This window comes from Geotrypetes seraphini, chromosome 5 (genome assembly GCF_902459505.1).
Source record: "Geotrypetes seraphini chromosome 5, aGeoSer1.1, whole genome shotgun sequence".
NCBI lineage: Eukaryota > Metazoa > Chordata > Amphibia > Gymnophiona > Dermophiidae > Geotrypetes > Geotrypetes seraphini.
The window spans coordinates 269,662,391-269,684,709 of NC_047088.1; the positions used below are offsets into that span (position 1 = coordinate 269,662,391).

The window sequence follows — 22,319 nt, forward strand, 5'->3', positions numbered from 1 at the left end:
TTAAAAGCTTCCCATGTGATTAAAGGATTGGTATCTGAATAGGGGTTTTGTTTAAAATAAGTACTAATAAAGGTTTTTATATGTTGCACAGTCTGGTCGTCCTCCATAAGTGAAATTGGCATTTTCCATAGAGGGGATTTAGGAACAAGGTCAGGAGCCCAAGTTAAAACACAGGAAATTAGAGAATGATCAGATATGAGTATCGGTGATATAGAAGAGTTGATTAATGATTGGATGAGATGCTGTGATATGAAAATATAGTCTAGTCGTGAAAAACTATTGTGAGGTATTGAATGATAGGTATATTCTCTAGCGGAAGGGTGCTGGGTTCGCCAAGAGTCCATAAGATGCAATTGCGAAATAAGCGAATGAAAAGATATATGAGATTTAAGCGGAGTTATTTTAGTGGTAGATTGTTTATCAATATGTAGGTCAAAGGGAATATTGAAATCTCCTGCTAAAATAATCGGTAGAGGATCAAAGGACTGAATGTGGGTAAGAAGAGTTAAGAAAAACTCCGGAGAATCCCCATTAGGCGCATAAACATTTATCAATAAAAAGTTGATATTATGGACTTCTATTTGAGCAATTATCCATCTACCATTAGGATCTATCTCCTGTTTAATAATGTGGGGTTTGAAAGATTTTGAGAATAGGATAGAGACTCCTCCTTTTCTCCCAGTGGATGGAGAATCAATAGCAGATTCAATCCAAGGGCAGGATTTGGTTAGAATAGAAGTAGATGAGAGGTGAGTTTCTTGTAACATGACTATATCCGGTTTTTTTCTTTTTAAGTGTAGTAGTATTTTCTTCCTTTTAATGGGATTTCTCAGTCCATTAATATTCCAGGAGACAACAGTGACCTGGGATTGTTTTGTCAGTGACATAAAGTTAAGAAAGCATAATATTCAAATACTGATGAAAAGTAAAAACCTTCAGAGATAGATTGTAGAAAAGAAAAAAATGCAATACGCCCTGTACTATAACACACTAACACACATAACCTCTGTAACACAGAGCAACATGCTCTAGCAAAAGTAACAGGCATAAGGACTAAAAAGGTCCAGCCAAGAAAACAGAGAAAAAAGATTGGTTCCATTCACCAAGAGAGACTCCGTGGCACATAGGAGTCCTCTCTCCATATAAACATATCAAAAACAGTTATGGAGCAAAAAGAAAAAGTAGCTCAAAAAAAAGTCTAAACATATAGTCAAAGAGACCTTTAGATTACAAGGAAGCAACAGTATAGTGTGAGCAATATTCAAGGTCTATCGATCAATACAGTCAGATTAGAAAAAGGAAATTCAGATTAAGACATTGCTATCTTTGATAAGAGCAGACAAAGAAACAATACCACAGTGCAAGCAAAAATATTGCAAAGAAGTAATGGAAGTCCGTCTGCAAGGCAGTGGCAGACCACCTAGTAGCGCCATGGCTACGACCCCTACCCGCACCGATCACTCTCTCCAACGAATCTCTTCTGCTGAGGGTTGCTTTGAAAGACGCCATGTCTGCAGCTGCCTAGTGTTTCGCCGTGTTGATTCTTGCCGCGCTGCGCTCCGCTGCTCTTGCCGCTGGGGAAGGCTGTCGCTTCACTGCCCATTATAATGTCCAGTAAATAGACAGCAGCAGTAACTTGGCAGTAACTTGGATTAAAAGTCAGTTAGTTTAGCAGTCAGCAGCGTAGTGAGTTGAAGCAGTCGGTGAGCACTAGCGCCATTAACAGCTGGTCCACGTGCAGCCGGAAACGAAAGAAAATCTTCGAGGGTCAGTAAGTATATTAAACTGAGAAGTCAAGTAGATCAGGAAGCAGGTTAGTGAAAATTTTAAGCGGACGACATGCCTTGTGTTTGAAGATTATCCAGAAATGACTGTAACAGCTCCGGGGATTCAAAGTGCTTCGTCGAGTTGTTTATGGTTACAATCATTCTGGCTGGGTATTGCAAGCCGTATCTCGCGCCCATAGACTTGAGGCGCGCTCTCATTTCAAGGAAAGATTTGCGCTTCCGTGCTGTGGTTTGTGCAAGGTCAGGAACAATTAGAAACTTTTTCCCTTCAAACGATAGATCCTTTATTAGTTTAGCAGCAGTGAGGATTTGTAGCGCTTGCGGGTATTTCAAAAGCTTTGCCACAATCGGTCTTGGTCTGGTTAATCCTGGTTTCAAGAAAGATGGCGCTCTATGTGCGCGCTCGAACTGCAGCGGGAGGTCAGAAGTAATGTTGAGTATTTTTGGAAGAAAGTTAGTTAGGTATCCGATCATGTCAGTTCCTTCGGCTTGTTCTTTTAGACCAATGATTCTAATGTTATTCCGTCTATTGCGGTTACAAAGATCCTCAAAATCTTGATCCAACTTTTTAAATCTTTGTTGCACACGTTCTTCAAATTGTGTGAAGGAGAGTGCCGCCATGTCTGCCCTATTTTCTAGTGTGTCGACACGTGCTGTGCAAGCAGCAAAGGAGGCAGTAAGTGAAGTTATATCGTTTTTCATTTCACAAGTGATGTCGTATTGCTTTGTTATTAACTCTTTCAAAGCACGTAATTTGTCTAAGACTGCATCGGAGGAGGCATAAGCTGGCTTACTGATAGACGATTTTTCCGGTGAAGGAGGATCATGCTTCGTTCGTTTAGAACCGGAATTCGGAGAGGTCTCAGATTTAGAGGCTTTAGAAGTAGACATCTCACAGAGAGATTGAGCTAGAGATACTTAGAAAAAGTAAATTTTAAATCTTGCTCCGTATCGATATTCCAGAAATTGTAGGAGGAGAGAGGATACTATGCAGCCATCTTGTCTCTCGGCTCAATAGCGCCCCCTCAGAACCCTTGTTATTAGCCATTCAACAAGCAAAGGGGATACAAGGTATTCCTTGTACAGATTGGGAATATAAAATCTCTGCATATGCAGATGATATACTGCTTTATTTGAGAAATCCAGAAATTACCATTCCATGCTTGCTTGAATTGATAGAGAAATTTGGAAAATTTTCAGGGTATAAGATAAATTGGAGCAAGTCAGGAATTCTTCCACTTAATGTGCATTGCACTAAAGAATTATTTGATTCATTCTCATTTGTATGGAAAGAAGATGGATTAAAGTATTTAGGTATTAGAATAAAAAATACACTAGAAGACACAATGAAAAAGAATGAAAAGTTTTTATTAAAAAAAGTAACAGAAATGTGTGAGCAATGGAATCCTTTACATCTTTCTTGGTGGGGGAGAGTCCAAACTATTAAAATGATGATATTGCCTGTGGTTTATCAAATGAGTATGATACCAGTTTTTTTTCAGGGGTCTTTTTATAGAAAGTTAAATGGTATTCTTACAAAGTTTGTTTGGCTGGGTAAAATACCCAGAATTGCCTTAGTACCTTTACAAAAACCAATTGCGGAGGGTGGAGTAAATTTTCCAAATTTTTATAGGTATCATCAAGCCTATATTTTATGCCAGGGTATGTATTGGGTCCTCCCAAAGCTCATGGAAAAAATCCCGGATTGGTTGTATTTGGAATGGCAACTCTTGTTTCCTCTAAATTTATCTCATGTTCTTACTGTTAAAATGCCTAGAAAATATAAAGAGAATAGAATATTGGTGGATACATGGAAAACTTTGTGTTATGTCAGCAATTTAACTCCAAATCCAAATCAATCTTTATGGCTAAACCCCAAGATTCAAGTTGGCGGTTTTAAAATCGTATGGAAGCATTGGATTATTGCAGGTATACGAACTTTAAATGATGTTATTTCAAATTGTAAACTGCTTGATTGTTCACAGTTGCAACATAAATATGGTTTCAACAAATCACAAAGCTTTATATGGTTGCAGCTTAAGAAGGCTATTGAGGAGGGGTTCCCTGAATGGAAAAATCTTAATAATCAGTATAGTCTGGAGTTCTTATGCTTTCAGGCGGATTTCTTGGGACACCAGGCCGCACAGTGGTATAAATTGATATCTGAATCTATAATAATAAAATGGTAAGCGCGTGTTCCCTGATCTGTGGGGATGTGGCGGCACGAGTGTGCATGCGCTACACCAGCACTCGCAGAGCGTCGGCTGCCAGGAGGAGGGCTTTGAGGCAAGGCGGCTGTCGGCGGAGGGCAGACGCCAGGCCAGGATGGTCTGCAGATAGATGACTTGCTCCAGCTCGCGCCGCCTTCAAAATTAAAAATAAATGGCCCCACACCGCCTCCCTGCTCGTGCAGACCTCCATCAAGGAAAAACAGCATTACCGGCCAAAGTTTATTTTAAAGTTTAAAGCCGCTGCGGCGGCTCCTCTCATGAGCCACACCTGCGTCGGAGAAGGCTTCTGATGCAGGCGGCGATAGTGCGAGGAGCTGCCGCAGCGGCTTTAAACTTTAAAATAAACTTTGGCCGGTAATGCTGTTTTTCCTTGATGGAGGTCTGCGTGGGCTCTCCCAGAGCCTGGCCCGCACCAAGATGCGCTCCTACGGCAGTTTGGCTAGCGTGATGGCGCCTCTGGCCAAGAGCTACGTGGGCGACGGCGATAAATTGCAGGGCATCGCGCTCAAGTATGGAGTGACGGTAAGGCGCGTTAGGCCAAATACCCCACCCGGAGGCACTTCCCCTGCGGTGAGGGAGCCCTGTGGAAGTCCTAGACAGCCCACCTTCAAATTATTGACAGTGGTATTTTGAAGGGCTACAGAGGCTTCCTAGCGCTCTACAAAGACACCGTAGTGGTCTGTTAACAGAGAGAGATGCTGGCTTTGCCTGTGGGTTTTAGTTTATTTAAGATGCTTATAAACAGTCTTCCAGGGTAACTACAAAGGTAGAAGTAGACTTGGTTACCCAAGTGATCACCTCCCCCCAACCCCCCCCCCCCTCACAAAAAGGCTGGTGTTAACTTTTGTCAGATCAATCTGTTTCTTGAAACATTGCCTTTCAATGGCAGGAGTCATATGCCTCAGATGCAGGAATGTCAGAGCTAATTTGCTTTAGTTAGGTTGGGGGAAGAAAAATAGACCAGTGGCTGGATAACTGGGGGCAAAACTATTCTCTGAAAATATAATGGAAAGGTACCAAATTTGATGTGGTTAAAGCTGCTGCCTCAGCACTGTGAGGTTCTAGAGAATGACACGGTGACAGAATTTGTCCCCATCCCTGCGGATAACCTCAATAAACCATCTGCATTCTTTCAGGAGAGAGGGAAGAATCAAGAGTATGAATGGACACAACCACTCATTGAAGAATGCTGGTGTAAAAGGACTGAAGTTGAGATAAACACTAAAGAATGGCATGGGATGGTTTCCCTCGGTTATGTGTGGGGACGGTGGCAGTGACGGATTCTGTCACCGTGTCATTCTCTAGAACCTCACAGTGCTGAGGCAGAGAGAAAGAATGACAGACGGGGCCAGAGAGACGGACAGAAAGAAAGACAGACATCTATTCTAGCACCCGTCAATGTAACGGGCTTCAAGACTAGTTTATGAATAAAAAACCAAAGACTGGTCTTAGAGACATTTGGAGCATTGAGATTAAGCATCAAATTTCTGCATCTCAATGGCCACGAATTTGGTCTTGGAGAATGAGATGTACAGTGTCTGCATCTTTGAGAAAAACTTGGTTCTTTTTGTTACATAGAGCATTTTGGACCCCAGTAAGATTACAAAAGTTGGATAGCTCTAAGTCTAATAGATGCTGGCATTGTAATCTGGAAGCAGGGACTCTAGATCATTTAATATACTTTTGTCCCTGTATCATGGCCTTTTGGAAATCAATTTGGTCTCAAATTAATTGTTTATTAGAAAACCATGTAGCTCTATCCTATGATACAATTCTATTTGGAACGTCTATGAGAACAAAAAGTCAAATTTCATCAAGTAACAATAAACTTTTATTAATAATGACTGGAGTTGCCATTCAACATATCACTAGAAATTGGAAAAATTACACTAGACTTAATTACACCTTCTGCTGGAATTCGTTGTGCCATATATACAAAATAGAAAGAACAATTGCTATACAAAAAGGGAATTATAATAATTTAAAAAAGATTTGGGGGCCATTGATGACTTATTGTAATGATCAGATGTCTTTTTACACTGAAAGTATAATTATAATTATGGGAAAGGGGGTGGTATATAGTTATAATATAGGTTTAATTAATTCTATGAATATAACACATTTATGATATTTTTTGATTACAATATTTGTGAAAAGGGTGGGTGGGGGAGGGAGATAATTTATATATTTAAGATGATAATTGAAAGAATTTCAAGTGATGTGTATGATTCAATTGATGTAATATTGTGTACTTGAAGTAAGATGAAAAATGAATAAAAAATTAGAACCCCCCCCCAAAAAAAAATATACTGCTTAATCTCAATGCTCCAAATGTCTCTAAGAACGTTTTTGGGTTGCTTAGCAAATTGGAGAATTTCCAGTGCTTGCTGGAACCTCAAGACGCAAAATATCAATGGCCTGGGGCCAGTAAAACCATTATTCCGTTTTGCAGGAATTCTATGTGCTCTTTCCACCTCAAACGGAAATTTAGAGGATAAAGGTATTAATTTGGGGATCAGATTTTCTATAAAAGCCACCACATATTTTCCTTCTGAATTTTCAGGGAGCCCCAAGATCCTCATGTTTCTTATTCTCCATATTTTCCATTTGCGCTGACAAATCCTGTGTTATTTTATGCCCTCTCCACTCGGCTCTCTAATTTATCTAACCTGACCTTAGTGCCTTCAATCTTGTTAGATAGGTTGGCCACTTCTTCTATTAGTGTAGCAAGTTTCTCTGCATTGCCCTTCAATAATTGTCGGATACATCGCAGTTCTTCCCTCATTTCAAGCTTATCGGGGGAATCTCCGGGCAGAGGAACTCTAGACGGAGTCGGTGGATCATGTTTGCTTCTCTTCGATTTTCCGCCAGAAAATGCTGTTTCCAGATTGATTTGTTTAGAAGTAGCCATGGTAGTGAAGGAAAATCGTTTTGATCCAAAAAGTTTTAACTTTTGCCTTCAAAAACAATGAAATATTGCCTGGAGAGACGGAGCTGTTCAATTACCCGTCCATTCACCAGCGCTCTCAAGTCATGCCCCTGGAATGCTCATTTTAATATTAATAACCTCATTGTACTACATTTGCATGGCAGTATCAGAGACTTCTAGAAAACTCAACAAAGACCACGGTAAGCTATGTTTTTTTTTTCCAGTTCTTTATTCATTTTTACATCTTACATCAAGTATACAATAATATATCAGTTAAAACTTGCATACATCACTTGACATTCTTTATAATATCATCATCATAAATACATAAATTTATTCCCCCATCCATCCTTCCCTCAAATGTTTTATTTTTTAATTACTTATATTATTTTCTTATCTATTGATTGATTCTTTAATAAAACTTTATACCATCCTCCCTCCCCCTTATGTATAAATGTACTTTCAGTGGAAAATGGTGTCTAATCATTGCAATAACTTATCAATGGCCCCCAAATCTTTTTTAAATTTATTATAATTCCCTTTTTGTAAGGCAATTGTTCTTTCCATTTTGTAAATGTGGCATAATGAATTCCACCAGAAGGTATAGTTAAGTCTACTGTAATTTTTCCAATTATTGGTGATATGTTGTATGGCGACTCCTGTCATAATTAATAAAAGTTTATTGTTACTTGATGAAATTTGACTCCTTGTTCTCATTGACATACCGAACATAATTGTATCATAAGATAATGCTACATGGTAAGCTGTTTTGATAATCCACCGCTAAAATACATGCATACTAAACTGTCTGGAACCGGTTTCGCGAGCACAATAAAGGGAACCTTAAGCTTTGAGAATCTAGTCCTAAGTTCTGAGCTCTGGCACCACTGGATGATAACATATAACATAATTCTTTATTTATATACTGCACATATGCCTTTCGGTTCATGGTGGTGTAGAAAAGAATACAAGGAGAAAATAGGACATTAAAATTGGTTAAACCATGAGGAATTTGATAGAGTGGAATGGTCATTTATGTATCAGGCATTGGAGTGGTTTGGGGTGGGTTCGGGATTTATTCAAATGATTCAAACTTTATATAGCTCCCCTATGGCAAGATTATATATTAATAATAATTTATCAGATCGGTTTCTTTTGCATAGAGGAATTAGACAGGGTTGTCCACTATCTTCTTTGCTTTTCGATATTGTTTTGGAACCCTTGTTATTAGCTATTGAACAGGCAAAGGGAATACAGGGTATCCCGTGTAAAGAGTGGGAATATAAACTCTCTGCTTATGCAGATGATATTTTACTTTATTTGAGGAATCCGACCTCAACCATTCCTTGTCTGTTAGAGCTGATTGAATTGTTTGGAAAATTCTCAGGATATAAAATTAATTGGAGTAAATCTGAAATTCTTCCACTCAATGTATATTGTATTAAAAGTATGTTTGATTCATTTGCTTTTGTTTGGAAAGAGGATGGACTAAAATATTTAGGAATTTGGATCAAAAATACAGCAGATGATACGGTCAAAGAAAATGAAAAGCTTTTATTATAAAAGGTTACAGAATTATGTGAACATTGGAATCCATTACATTTGTCTTGGTGGGGGAGAGTTCAAACTGATGATTTTGCCTGTGGTGTGTTATCAAATGGTATAATACCAGTATTTTTTCAAGGATCTTTCGATAAAAAATTGAATTCAATTATTATTAAATTTATTTGGCTTGGTAAAACTCCTAGAATTGCTTTAGTATCTTTATAAAAGCCAATTAAGGAGGGAGGGGTAAATTTTCCAAACTTTTATAGGTATCATCAGGCCTATATTTTGCGTCAAGGTATGTACTGGATCCTCCCAGAGCTTATTGAGTACACTCCTGATTGGTTATATTTGGAATGGCGACTCCTATTTCCTTTACATCCTTGTCATTTTCTCAGTATCAAGATGCCCAGATTGTATAAGGAAAATAGAATTTTAATGGACACTTGGAAGACTTTGAGATTTGTGAATAACTTAACAGTTAATCCTATTAATAAATCAACACATCAGTCCATTTGGCTAAACTTCAAGATTCAAATTGGCGGATTTAAGATTGTCTGGAAGCATTGGATAATTGCAGGAATAAAAACATTAAATGATGTTCTTTTAAATGGAAAGATGCTTGATTTTACACAATTGCAACATAAATTTGGACTTAATAAATCACAAGGTTTTCGTTGGATTCAATTGAAGCAGGCCATTCAGTCAGGGTTCCCTGAATGGAAAAGTCTTATTTCTCAATACAATTTGGAGTTTTTATGCTTCCAGGCAGATTTTCTGGGTCACCAGGCCGCACAGTGATATAAAGCTATTAATGATTTGGTTAACAAAAAAACTAAAAATGGTCTTAGGGATATTTGGAGCTTTGAGATTAAGCAGCAAATTTCTGCATCTCAATGGCCACAAATTTGGTCTTGGAGAATAAGATGTACGATGTCGGCATTTATGAGACAAACATGGTTTTTTCTTCTTCATAGAGCTTTTTGGACCCCTGTTAGATTGCAAAAGTTGAATAGTTCTTTGTCTAATAGATGTTGGCATTGTAATCTTGAAGTAGGGACTTTGGATCATCTTTTGTTTTATTGTCCTTATATTTTGGCCTTTTGGAAATCAATATGGGTTCAAATAAATTGTTTATTGGAAAATCATTTAGCGTTATCTTATGATACTGTGATATTTGGCATGTCTATGAGGAAAAAGAGTCAGATATCATCATGTAACAATAAACTTTTATTGATTATGACAGGAGTTGCCATTCAACATATTACTAATAACTGGAAAGACCACAGTAGGCTTAGTTTTAATTTTTGATGGAACTCATTATGTCATCTGTATAAAATGGAAAGATTAATAGTGGTACAAAAAGGAAATTATAGAAACTTTATTAAAATTTGGGAGCCATTAGCATTGTATTGTCAAGATTAAATACCATGTTTTCTGTGAATGATACACCATTTTATAGTAGAAGGGGTGGGAGGGTATTGGAGAGTTATTTGGAGATTACAGATTTATTCAATTTGAGGGAGGGAGGGAAGGGGGGAGGAGGGATTATTATTTATATAAAGACATTGCTGATAAGATTTTCAAGTGATTTGTTAATTGTTGATATGTGTATTGTACACTTGTTGAAAGATGAAAAAATGAATTATAAAAAAACCAAAACCATGAAGAATGTCATCCTCTTGTGTACCTGACTCAGTGCTTGTTGATGGAAAATGTGACTTTCTTTTTTTTTTCCAATTCTTTATTAATTTCAATACTTACAATAAGTGTAACAATAAATACAAAATTTTATGCTCAAATATCACATTTAATATTCTTGTAATATCCATTTCAGAATTGAATCCCCCTCCCCCTTATCCAATACCTTATCTATACATAAAATATCTATTATCATCCCATATCAATTATTCAAAATTAACCTATCATCCCCCCTCCCGGATGTGCATATTTAAAGGGGAAAACACTATTTAAACGTCACAATATTTTGCTAATGGCTCCCAAATCTCCTGAAACCTATTAAAATTCCCTTTCTGAATGGCCAATGTCTTTTCCATTTTATCCATATGACACAATGAATTCCACCAAAACTATAATTAAGCCTTTTCCAATTCTTCCAATTGCTTGTAATTTGTTGTATGGTGACTCCTGTCATTATTAACAAAAGCCTGTTGTTCTTAGGTGATATTTGGCTTTTAGCCCTCATAATCATGCCAAATAATATAGTATCATAAGACAATGCCACTGGATTTTCCAGCAAACAATTAATTTGGCCCCATATTGATTTCCAAAATGCCAAAATGTGACTTTCAATCAGAATTATAGGAACAATGAACTCACCTTTTCTTAACTGGAGAGCACGGAAAGACTCTGAAGATAAAGTGAACTCATCTTGTGAATCTGAAAAAAATTTTAAGATAGGTCATAAGAAAATAATAACTGGCCCCAGATACTGCCAGTGCTTTCCCCATTTGCTCCAGCACCCACCTCACTATGGGCTAGATTCACTAACCTTTGCGTGCCCAATCTGTGGCCGATCCATGCAGGCCCGACCAATTTACAAAACAAAAAAAAATAAAATGAGGGCGATCGGAGGAACGCCCCCCCCTCCCTCTGACCACATGGATCGCTAGTGTGCGATCCCGACGCATGCGCAGACCATCTGTAGATGGTCTGCGCATGCGTCTAAGAGCCATCTAGAGCCGCAACTTTGTTTTTTAAAAAACCTTTACTAGCCCAGCGAACCCATGGTTTTAATCTATTTTACACCCGTGGGTTAAAATCATGGGCTCGTAGTGCGGGGAAGGGCAGGAGAGTCAGGGCAGCAGGAGAGATTCAGGGTAAGAGCAAGGCAGCAAGTCGAGGTGGCAGGCAGGGGAGATTCGGGGCAAGAGCAGGGCGGCGATTCGGGGCAGCAGGCAGGAGAGATTTGAAGCAGAGCACAAGATCGGGGCAGGCAGGAGATCAGGGCTGAGACAGGGCAGGAGATCAGGCAGAGAAGCAGGGCAGAGACAGGGTGGCAGAAGGCAGGGCAGTCGGAAAGGACCACAGTGACTGGTCCTCAGCAGTCACTTATTTGGATCGGCCAGCCCAGTTGGTGTTGCTTTTTTTATTTTAGTGAACCGCTTCCTGTCTGTATTTGAATGCTGTTCCCCCTCAGAGGATGATCAGGACAGGGGTTAGTGAATCAGGATGGAGGGAAATCAGGCCGGTTGGCTTAGTGAATCTAGCCCTATGATCACTCATCCTCTCCCACCCCAGATGAGCCTAGATTATAGTGGGATTAGTCTCCTATCATATGTGAATCTCACCCTTTTCACTAATATCTTCAATGAAGATGTCAGTGGTCTCCTTGGCAGTTTTTGATGTCAAATACTGACTCTCAAGTGTGCTTGTGCTTGCCTTCACACTCTCAGACTCCATGCTGATTCCGATACTCTTCTTTTTTTGATATCGTTTCATGTCGTCCATGTATTTTGCTGCTGTAAAAAAAAGTGAAAACCACGTCAGAGATTAAGGCTGCCTCACCTGGTTAGTGGTTCTTAACCTTTTGGAGACCCCTTTGAGAATCTGACTAGTACAGATCCTCCCTGGTATTCCTCTACCAAAGGGATGAGATGCTGCTTTTTCTTCTCTGGCTCTTTCTGCTGAATTAAGACTACTTGCACCAACTGTGACTTCTTTATATTACACTGTAAATGCATGCTATGCCCTTGTTCAGCTAATCTCAAGCATCCATAACCATTCAATAATATTATAATCAATGGTGTGGAATAAAAAAATTACAGTGAACAACTGAAAAGACTCTGGGTGAAATTCTGTATAGGACACCTGTTTCTGCAGCCGCCTAAGAAATGACTGAAAATCGCACATCGGCATCCTGCCCTAAGGGACAGATGCCCAGCCCCACCTAACTGGCCCAGGTGCCTAATGTCACAGGTGCCAGTTAAAGAATCACGCCTTATCCCTTCCCATCAGCAGATCGCAGCAAGGGCATCCCCCTGCCATGATCAGCTGAACGGTTGCAGCAGGGACCTCCCTGGCGAACTTGGCTGGCAGGAGGGAAGCCCAATTCACCTGCCGCCACCCCCAAACCCCCACCCAACACTGCCACAGCAGGAGGAATGCCCACTCCCGCCTGCTACCAGTCCCGTCAATCCCCTGAACCCCCAACACTCCCCAACATCCACCTGACACTCACCCAACATTTTCCAACACCCACCCAATACTCCCCAACACACCCGACACCCCTGGGCACTCATATGACATTCCCCAACACCCACCTGACACTACCTAACACTCCCCAACAGCCACCCCACACCTGACATGTCCCAACACACCCCAATACTTCCTCACACTCCAACATCCCTCCCGACACCTCCCGACCACCCCTGTACCTTTAGGAGATGGCCAGCAAGAGGGATGCAAGGCAAAAAGAAACCAATGAAGACTACAGTAGGGATGCAAAGCAAAAACAAAACTTCAGAGAAATGTACAAGGGGTGTCTGGATGTTTTTGGGAGTGTTGGGGAATGTCAGGGAGGTGTTGGGGAGTGTCACGTGGGCATTGGGGAATGTCACGTGAGTGTCCAGGGGTGTTGGGGTATGTTGGGGAGCATTTGGGAGTGTCTGGTGGGTGTTGAGAAATGTCGGGTGGGTGTGGGGGATGTCAGGTGAGTATCCAAGAGTGTTGGGGTGTGTTGGGGAGATGTTGGAGAGTATCGAGTTGGTGTTGGGAAATGTCAGAGAATGTTGGACAGTGTCCAGGGTATTGATGGGGCTGGCGGCAGGAGTTCCTGCCAATTGGATGGGGGGGGGGGGGTGTCAGGGGTTTGGGTGATCGATGGAGACAGTGGCAGGAGGGAGTGGGCATCCCTCTTGCTATGGACTGTGAGGGGGGGGGTTTGGGGGTGGCAGTGGGAGGGATGGGCATCCCTTCTGCTAGCCGAAGGCAGTGAGATTTCTTTGCGTGATCAGCATAGCGGCTGCATCTATTTGAAATGTAGACCAAATTTTTGTTGGCCTACATTTCAGGTGCCTATCGCGGCCCTAGGGAGATGCCCAGGACCGCTTAAGCTCATCCAAGGCCACTTTTGGGCAAAACCACACCCACGCTTAGCCTTGGGTGAACTTACGTATCCCCTATGCATCTCCCTCAACTGCAACAGACTCCTATAGTATAGGCGGCCTGCCTCAGGGTGGTTTTTAAAAAAAATGTGCATCCTGATTGGCTAGTTAGACAGCAGTAGAACACCTACTGCCGCCTACAATTGGGATGCTGTTTATGGAATTTGGCTCTCAGGGACTATTTTTCATTTATTGTGTATGATTTATATTCTGCCTTATCCAAGATGGGTTACAGTGAGATGTTACTATTTTGATTTCATGTGCGTGTGTCTTATGAGTTCTTAAATTATGAATGTATTGGTTATGAGCCAGGGATTTTCAGACTGTACAGTTTCTAAGTTTTAAAAAAATAAATAGGTTATATGTTTTGTGAGGAAGTGATGGGTAGTCCGTCACAATAGGTATCTCAGACAAAGTATACTCATGGTTTGAAGGTTTCCTAAATCCAGAACATACAGAGTAAAATCGAATAAAATAAAATCTGAATCCTGGCCCAACCCCTGTGGCGTACCACAAGGATCCCCACTATCACCTACTCTCTTCAACCTATATACTGCCTCTCTCGGGACATACCTGGACAATCTAGGCATAACCACCTATAGTTATGCGGACGACATTACCATTCTCATACCTTTTGATCAACCAAACACTGCCATGACAGACACACTACACCGAACACTAGAAACAGTAACGACCTAGATGAAAGATCACAAACTAAAACTCAACCCAGACAAAACAAAATTCATCCTCCTCGAAAATAACAAAGTCCCAACCATAACCAATATCGAAATCAACTCAATCAACTACCCCATTCAAACCACCCTAAAACTACTAGGAATGGCTATAGACAGATGCTGCACCATGCAGCCACAAATAAATAAAACAATACAGAAATCTTTAGCAGTTATGAGAAACCTAAGTCCGAAAATTCTTTGAAAGAACACAATTCCAGCTCATACTACAATCCCTAATACTAGGTCTACTAGATTACTGCAACATCCTCTACCTCCCCTGCCCTGCAACAATGACTAAACAACTACAAATCCTGTTTGGTGCATATCAATAATAAAAAGAAGAGCCTTAGCCAATCGTAAAGCCAATATCTTAGCTAAAAGTTTTCCATCAACATTGATTAACGAGATAGGCCTGTAGTTTGAAACCAAAGTGGGATCTTTGTTTGGCTTTGACAAAACAATTATTAATGATTCTGCCATAGTACCTGTAATGCAACCTTTAGTCAGTTGAAACTGATATAAATTTAATAAATAGAGTAAAAGGGTACTTTGAAATGATTTATAAAACTCTACTGTAAAATCATCACCACCTGGAGCGGATCCAACTCTAAGAGACTTCAATGCTGCTTCTAATTCTTTTAGTGATATAGGCTCCTCTAAACTTTTTATATGTTCAGGAACCTTCGGTCCAATAATTAGATTCAAAAATTCTAAACCATCTTTCCCCTATCTCCATAAGGCTCAGAAGAATATAGGTCTTTATGTCAAATATATTTTATTGAGCAATCGAAAACAACACCAATGCAAGAATACCAATATAATACAGCTCAGCATTTTAGAAGACAAACCAGCAGAAACCCCTCAAACAAACCCCCCCCCCCCCCCCGGGTCCTCCATCCCAACATTCAGTACCAAGGAAACATGTAAGAAAGCAAGTTAACCAATCAATACATATGAATCAAAGAACAAAAAGAAATTCAACAGTTAAGTATTCGGCTGCGAGCCAATGGAGTCAAGGTAGTCCAAAAGGGTTCCCATGTGTTCTGAAAGATGTGGCCTGGGAGAGAAGAGAGATCTTTCACATCCCTCCGTTCCCACATCAGGAGAGCGATCATCCGACATCTCCATAGTGAGTAGTCCGGAGCAGCAACCTCAAGCCAGTTCAACAAGATGCATTTCAGAGCAACCAGGACTGTCCACTTAAGGAAAGCCGCAACTCCCTTCGCACGAGGGAAATAATGGGGAACAATTCCAAACAAAAGTAAAGGGGATCGGCGAATGGTAATGTTCCAAATGCCCTCCACAAAGACAAAAATTACATTCCAAAAATCTTGAACAGCAGGGCAAGACCAAAACATATGTCCCAAGCCTGCCTCCGGAGCCTGGCAGTGAGGACAGGCAGCAGTATCTCGGAAGCGTGATAAGTAAGCCCGTTTGGGAGAAATATACAAACGAAAGATTAACTTATAATGTTGCTCCCAAAAGGTAGTGTATTTTCTGAAAACAGGTAGCCGCCGGATAGCCTGTAAAAGAATATCAGTGGGCAACTCTACAGCTAGATCACGCGACCAAGCGTCGCGCAGCCTAGCATGGTCAAACAAAGGGGACTCAGCCTTCAAATGGCGATGATGAAACTTAAGGGGAACCGGAAGTTGAGAGCCAATGGTAAAAGCAGTAGAAAGTAACTCTTGGCAGGAGGCTTGCAAAGAACTAGAGGGTAAAGAAAAAATATAATGCTGGATTTGCATATAAGCAAAATAATCAGTGGGCGGGAGGTCAAACTCATCCTGCAACTGATCAAAGGACTTAATATGGCCATCATCATCCACCAAATGAAAGACATAATGAATACCCCTTGTTTCCCACCGAGCAAAGCTCGGCCCATCAATACCAGGTAAGAAGGAACTATTAAAGCGGATAGGCAGAAAGGGAGAGACAAAAGCAGAAAGTGCATGATATTTACAGACCCAGCGCCAAACCTTCCACAGAGGACGGTGCAACACCTTTACAGAAAGAGAGTCTGGCACAAGTGAAGGAAGAGAATGAAGATAAGCGCTAAAATGAGTGGAATGAAAACAGGAAAGCTCTAAAGAAGTGTTCGTGAACGCTGAAGTACCCCTAAATAGATCGTTAATATGGTGCATACCACATCCAACAGTCAAATACCTAAGGTTCAATAAGCCCAGGCCACCCCTATACCAGGGAGCCGCCGCCCATTTATAAGGTAAGCATGGCCGCCTCCCAGCCCAAAGAAATTTCTGAACCAAGCGTTCTAGCCGCCTTTCATCCCAAGCGGTCAAATAAAGGGGACGGACTTGAAAGATGTAAAGCCAACAGGGGACGAGGAGCATGTTATACAGATGAACCCGACCTAAAAGCGAAAAGGGGAGAGTACCCCAAAGTTGCAATTTGTTCTGAAGGGCTTGAAACAAGGGGGCAACGTTTAAACGATACAGATTAGATAAATTCTGAGGTATAGTGACCACCAGATATCTTAAATGCGAGTCAGCCCAACGTAAAGGAAAAACGCCCCGCCACTTCGTCTGTAAGTCAGGCAGTACAGATAAAGCAAAGGACTTATCCAAATTAAGAGAAAGACTCGAATAATAGCCAAATTCAGAAATTAGGTCCAATGCTGTTGGCAAAGAGTCTTCAGGCCTGGTAAGAATCAAAAACGTGTCATCCGCATATGCTAAGGTCTTCAACTCAAACTCACCAAGCTTCAGGCCCCGCACTTCCTCGAACCCCCAAAGAGTACACAGCAAAGATTCCAAAGAAAGAAGAAACAACAGGGGGGGAAAGAGGGCAACCCTGTTGGGTTCCACGAAGAATGGGGGAAGAGTCCGTGCGGGTCCCATTAACCAAAAGCAAAGCCCTCGGATTGGAATAAAGAGCACGTATAGCGTCAAGATAAAACCCTCCCAACCCAACATGTTCTAGGGTACGAAACAGGAAGGGCCAATGAACACTATCAAATGCCTTAGAGGCATCAAGGCTAACAAAGAGAGCTGGAATCTGATGAGAATGACAATGAGCAAGTGCAAGGAGGACTTTTCAGACATTGCGAACAGATTGACGGCCGAACAAACCCGACTTGGTCCTCATGAATAAGCTGAGGAAGATGGGGGGCAAGACGATCAGCCAACATATGGGCCAAAAGTTTCAGATCTACATTAATCAAGGATATGGGATGATATGAACCAGGTTGGTCAGCCTCCTTTCCAGGCTTCAATAATAAAGAGATAAGGGCCTCATTAGCATAACGTGGAAAGGAGCCCTGATTAAAATAATCTAGCAAAGGGCCATACAGAGTGGAAGAAAGAAGCCGGTAAAAGTCTCCCGAAAAACCATCCGGACCGGGGGCCCGTCCGATCGGAGAGCTTTAATGGCAGACTCCAATTCAGATGCTCGAAATGGACTATTGAGAGAAGACACCACCTCCCCTGGTAGACGAGGTAAACCAGAAGAGCTAAGGTAATCCGTCAACAAGTCCGGAGAGAATTCCTCAGGTGCATCATACAATCAGCCAAAAAAGTCAAAAAGGACCCTGGAAATATCAGATGTAGCCATCACCACCACCCCACTCGGAGTCCGAAGAGACAAGATCAGTTTCCTACCCGTCTCAGTCTTAACCAAGCGGGCCATAAGGCGGCCAGGCTTGTTCCCATAACGTTGAAAACGGTGCTGATAAAAAGCCCTCCATTTTTGGGAACGAGAATGAAGTAGCAAATTTAAGGCTTCTTTTTTTTTTTTTTTTCCATGAAAATTTTATTGAATTTAATAAAACCAACAGAACAAAGGCACAAGGCAGTATAAAGTAAACAAAGTTATAGAAGAGCACAAATAAGACACAGTCAAATAGCAGAGGTTTGCAAATAGGTCAGTAAAGGGGACCAACAAGAATTGGTAGATCGAAGCTGACCTTTACATTCAGAGAAAGCTATTTCAAATTTATGATGTTGTAAGACTAAATTCCACCAGTGTTGGACATGTAGTAAGTTCGAGGATTTCCAATTAGAGAGAATCAATTTCTGAGCAAGTGTGAGTAATATGTCAAACAACTTTCTTTGAGAATCCAATAATTCAACATGTATAGAATGTGATTTAAACATTACAATGGATAAAGATAATTGGCAGTCTAATCGAAACATTGTTTTCATTATAGACCATACATCTTGCCAAAAGGAAAATACAAGCGGACATTCAAAAATCATATGAATCAATGAACCTTGACCATTCTTGCAGTTCCAGCATACATTAGAAGATAGGAGACCGACAATATTTAGTTTATGGGGAGTCCATATCGCCTTATGATACAGAAAATACATAGACTGCAGTATACTGGCTGATGAAAGGGACCTCAGCGATTTAGACCATAACAGCGCCCATGCTTTATTACCTAATTGGTGGTTACAATCTTTTTCCCATATACTCTTAAGAGTGTTATTAGAGGAGGTATCCCAGATAAGAGCAAGTTTATATATTTTAGAAGCTATGTGTCCTGTTGCCAATAGACCCATAGCAAGATTTGAGATAGTCGGATGATTAGTAGTGTGGAGGGAAGGAGTATTTGAAATACAATGGTGTAGTTGCATCCATTTAAAATAGGCCGAATGAGGAAGAGCATATGTGATTTGGAGGGTGTGAAAAGGGAGTAGTTTAATGTTAGTATCTACAACATCTTTCAGGAAAATGATTCCTTTGTCTATCCATTCCTTCCATAGAAAAGGCTTTTTGTCAATGAGAATATGTGGATTGAACCATAAAGAAGTATATAAAGAGGTAGCATAAGAAAATTCCAAATGTGAGTCAAATTCTGTAAGGCATTGGACTGTTGATTGTATTAGGGGATATATAGATGGGCTACGTGTTGCAGTTAGATATGCATTAGGAGGAAGAGGTTGCAATAGTTGTTTTTCAACCTCAAACCAAACTGGTGAGTAAAATGATTGATCAGAGAACCAATATAATCCCTGATGAATGATAAAGGCCTTGTGATAAGTATAGAAATCAGGGAAAAGAACTCCTCCATCTTCTTTTTTTAATTTGAGTTTTTTGAGTGCTATTCTGGGTTGTTTATTCTTCCACAGAAAAGAGAACAAAAGGGAGTCAATCATTTTGTAGAAAGCAGGGGGGAAAAGACAGGGAATCATAAGTAAGATGTAGTTTATCTTGGGCATGAACATCATTTTTATTGTTTCCAGGCGCCCCCACCATGAGAGGAAAAGAGGATGCCAGGATTGAATTAAGGATCTCACGAGTTGAAGAATTTTCTGTGTATTAAGATCGATAGTTTCAAAGAGGGACTGAGTAAGTTCAATGCCCAGATATTTTAGTTTGTTTGAGGTCCATATCAGGCCAAAAGGTTGAACCATAGTGGAAGTAGCATAGTGATTCAAAGGGAGAGTTTCCGTTTTGTCCTGATTAAGTTTGTATCCTGAGAAAGAGGAATAACTAGCTATAGTATGGAGAAGTTCTTTAATCGAGACCTCTGGATTAGTTATATAGAGGAGAACATCATCTGCGTAAGCAGAGAGTTTAATTTCAAGAGAATTACAGAGCACACCAGATATATTTGGGTTCTGTCTAATTTGGATAAGCAAAGGTTCTAGGGCAAGGTTGAACAAATATGGAGAAAGAGGACATCCCTGTCTGGTACCCCTATGGAGCTGAAAAGTGGAGGAGAGAGAATTATTTGCTGTTATACGAGCCGTTGGATTAGTATAAAGCACTCTAATCATTTGGAGTAAGGGGGCTTGAGCTCCGAACCATTCTAAAATATGGAAAAGATAATTCCATTCAATTCTATCAAATGCCTTCTCGGCGTCGAGAGATAAGGCTAAAACAGGGTCTGTAGAGTTTTGAGCTACATGCGAGAGATGGAAGAAGAGTCTGGAATTATCTGCAATAAGTCGATTAGGCATAAAACCAATTTGATTAGGGTGAATGACTTTATGAATGACCTTTTTAATTCTGTTTGCTAATATTTTAGCATATATCTTGTAGTCTACATTCAATAACGATATAGGTCTATAATTCTGTACTTTTAAATGATCTTTATTAGGCTTTGGGATAACAGTAATAATTGCTTCAGTGAAACAGCTTCGTTGGACTAGATCTGGGGAGATATATCGAAACATTTCTAGAAGATGATGCAAGAGTACATCTTTAAAAATTTTATAGAATTCTACTGGAATACCATCAGCACCCAGTGATTTATTTGATTGTAGTTGTTTTAAGGCGATAAGAATTTTGTCTGCAGTAATTGTTTGATTCAGAGCAATATTATCCACAGCAGACCAAACAGGGCGATAAGAATTTTGTCTGCAGTAATTGTTTGATTCAGAGCAATATTATCCACAGCAGACCAAACAGGGCGATCTAAAGTTAATAAGAAGGAATTCAGAGAGGTCGAATCAGATGTAGAATCAGAACGGTATAAGTGCTGATAGTATTCATGAAAGACCTCTAGGATTCCAGAATATGAAGTGACAGGGGTGTTGTTACTATTATTAATCGCAGGGATCTGGATTTTATGTTGCTTTCTCTTCAAATAGGAGGCTAGCATTTTGCCACTTTTGTTACCCTCCGCATAATATTTAGCTTCACTTTGGAAAATTTGCATTCCCACTTGTTTAGATATAAGGAGATTATATTGGTATTTAAGTTGGCATAGAGTATTATAATGCTGGGGATCTTTCGTAGTGACATAGGTATGTTCTTGATTCAAAATTTGAGTTTCCAAATTTGCAATAGAAGCTTTATCAGATTTGGATTTATGAGAAGCAATTGAGATGAATTTGCCTCTCAGCGAAGCCTTAAAAGCTTCCCAGGAGACCAATGGATCAGTATCGGAAATGACATTAGTGGTAAAAAAATCTTGAATAAATTTCTTAATACGATCTACTACAGTATCATCCTCAAGAAGAGGAAGTTGCATTCTCCATAATGGAGACCTAGGGGCAGGAGCGGCAGTCCATAATAGAGTACCAGACACTAACGAATGATCTGAGATAAGAATTGGGGAGATGTAAGTATTGACGATTGAGTTAAGGAAGGGTGGAGAAACAAAGATGTAATCTAAACGTGAGAAACTATTATGTGGTATAGAGTGGTATGTGTATTCTCTGTCTGAAGGATGTTGAAGCCTCCATATATCTAGTAATTGTAAATGTGTAATGAGGGAATGAAAGGAAACGTGAGATTTTTGTGGAGACAATTTGGAAGTCGATTGTTTATCTAAGTAAATATCCAAAGGAAGATTGAAGTCTCCTGCCATAATAATAGGGAGGGATTCAAACGTCTGGATAGTGGTTAGTAAATCCAGAAAAAATTCTGGAGAGTCACTATTAGGTGCATAAACATTTATCAGAAGAAATGGAACATTAGAAATAGTTATCTGTAAAATTATCCATCTGCCATTAGTGTCAATAGCTTGATTAATGATCCTAGGTTGTATAGATTTGGAAAATAATATAGATACCCCTCCTCTTCTGCCAAGGGAAGGTGAGTCAACCCCAGAAGTGATCCAATTGCAGGATTTTAATAGAGAAGAAGTGGAGGAAAGATGTGTTTCTTGCAACATTATAATATCAGGTGATTTCTGCTTTAAGTGGATTAGAACTTTCTTCCTCTTAATAGGATTATTAAGCCCATTTACATTCCAGGAGACAACAGTAACAGGTAATTTCTTATCTGTAAGCATAAATACACATGTTAAGAGTTAGGACTAAATTGTGGGACAAAAAGTAATAGGTTACTATCATGAGAACATATGAGTACTGCCAAGTGCCAAAAAAGAAAGGAACAGTAAAGGGTAAAAACCCAACTGCAAAAGATAAGTCAAAAGAGAAGGCAAGTAGGACCAAGATGGTCCAGCCATCAGTAAGAAAGAAAAAGATTGGTGCCATTAAGCAAAGAGTAACAAGGGTGCACAAATCTCCTCTTCCATTAATAAAAACAATATG

The 22,319-nt window shown here is 40.1% G+C and overlaps 1 protein-coding gene across 1 annotated transcript in view; it reads right to left on the reverse strand.

Moving 5' to 3' along the window:
* The window catches only part of ADCY10 (adenylate cyclase 10), an 803,671-nt gene that overhangs the window by 334,314 nt on the left and 447,038 nt on the right, over window positions 1–22,319 (reverse strand). The window contains exons 22-23 of the mRNA XM_033944139.1: window positions 11,804–11,974; window positions 10,833–10,892 (exon numbers count right to left, since the gene is read on the reverse strand). Of these exons, the coding sequence (XP_033800030.1) occupies window positions 10,833–10,892; window positions 11,804–11,974 (231 nt within the window). The remainder of the gene's footprint in view (window positions 1–10,832; window positions 10,893–11,803; window positions 11,975–22,319) is intronic.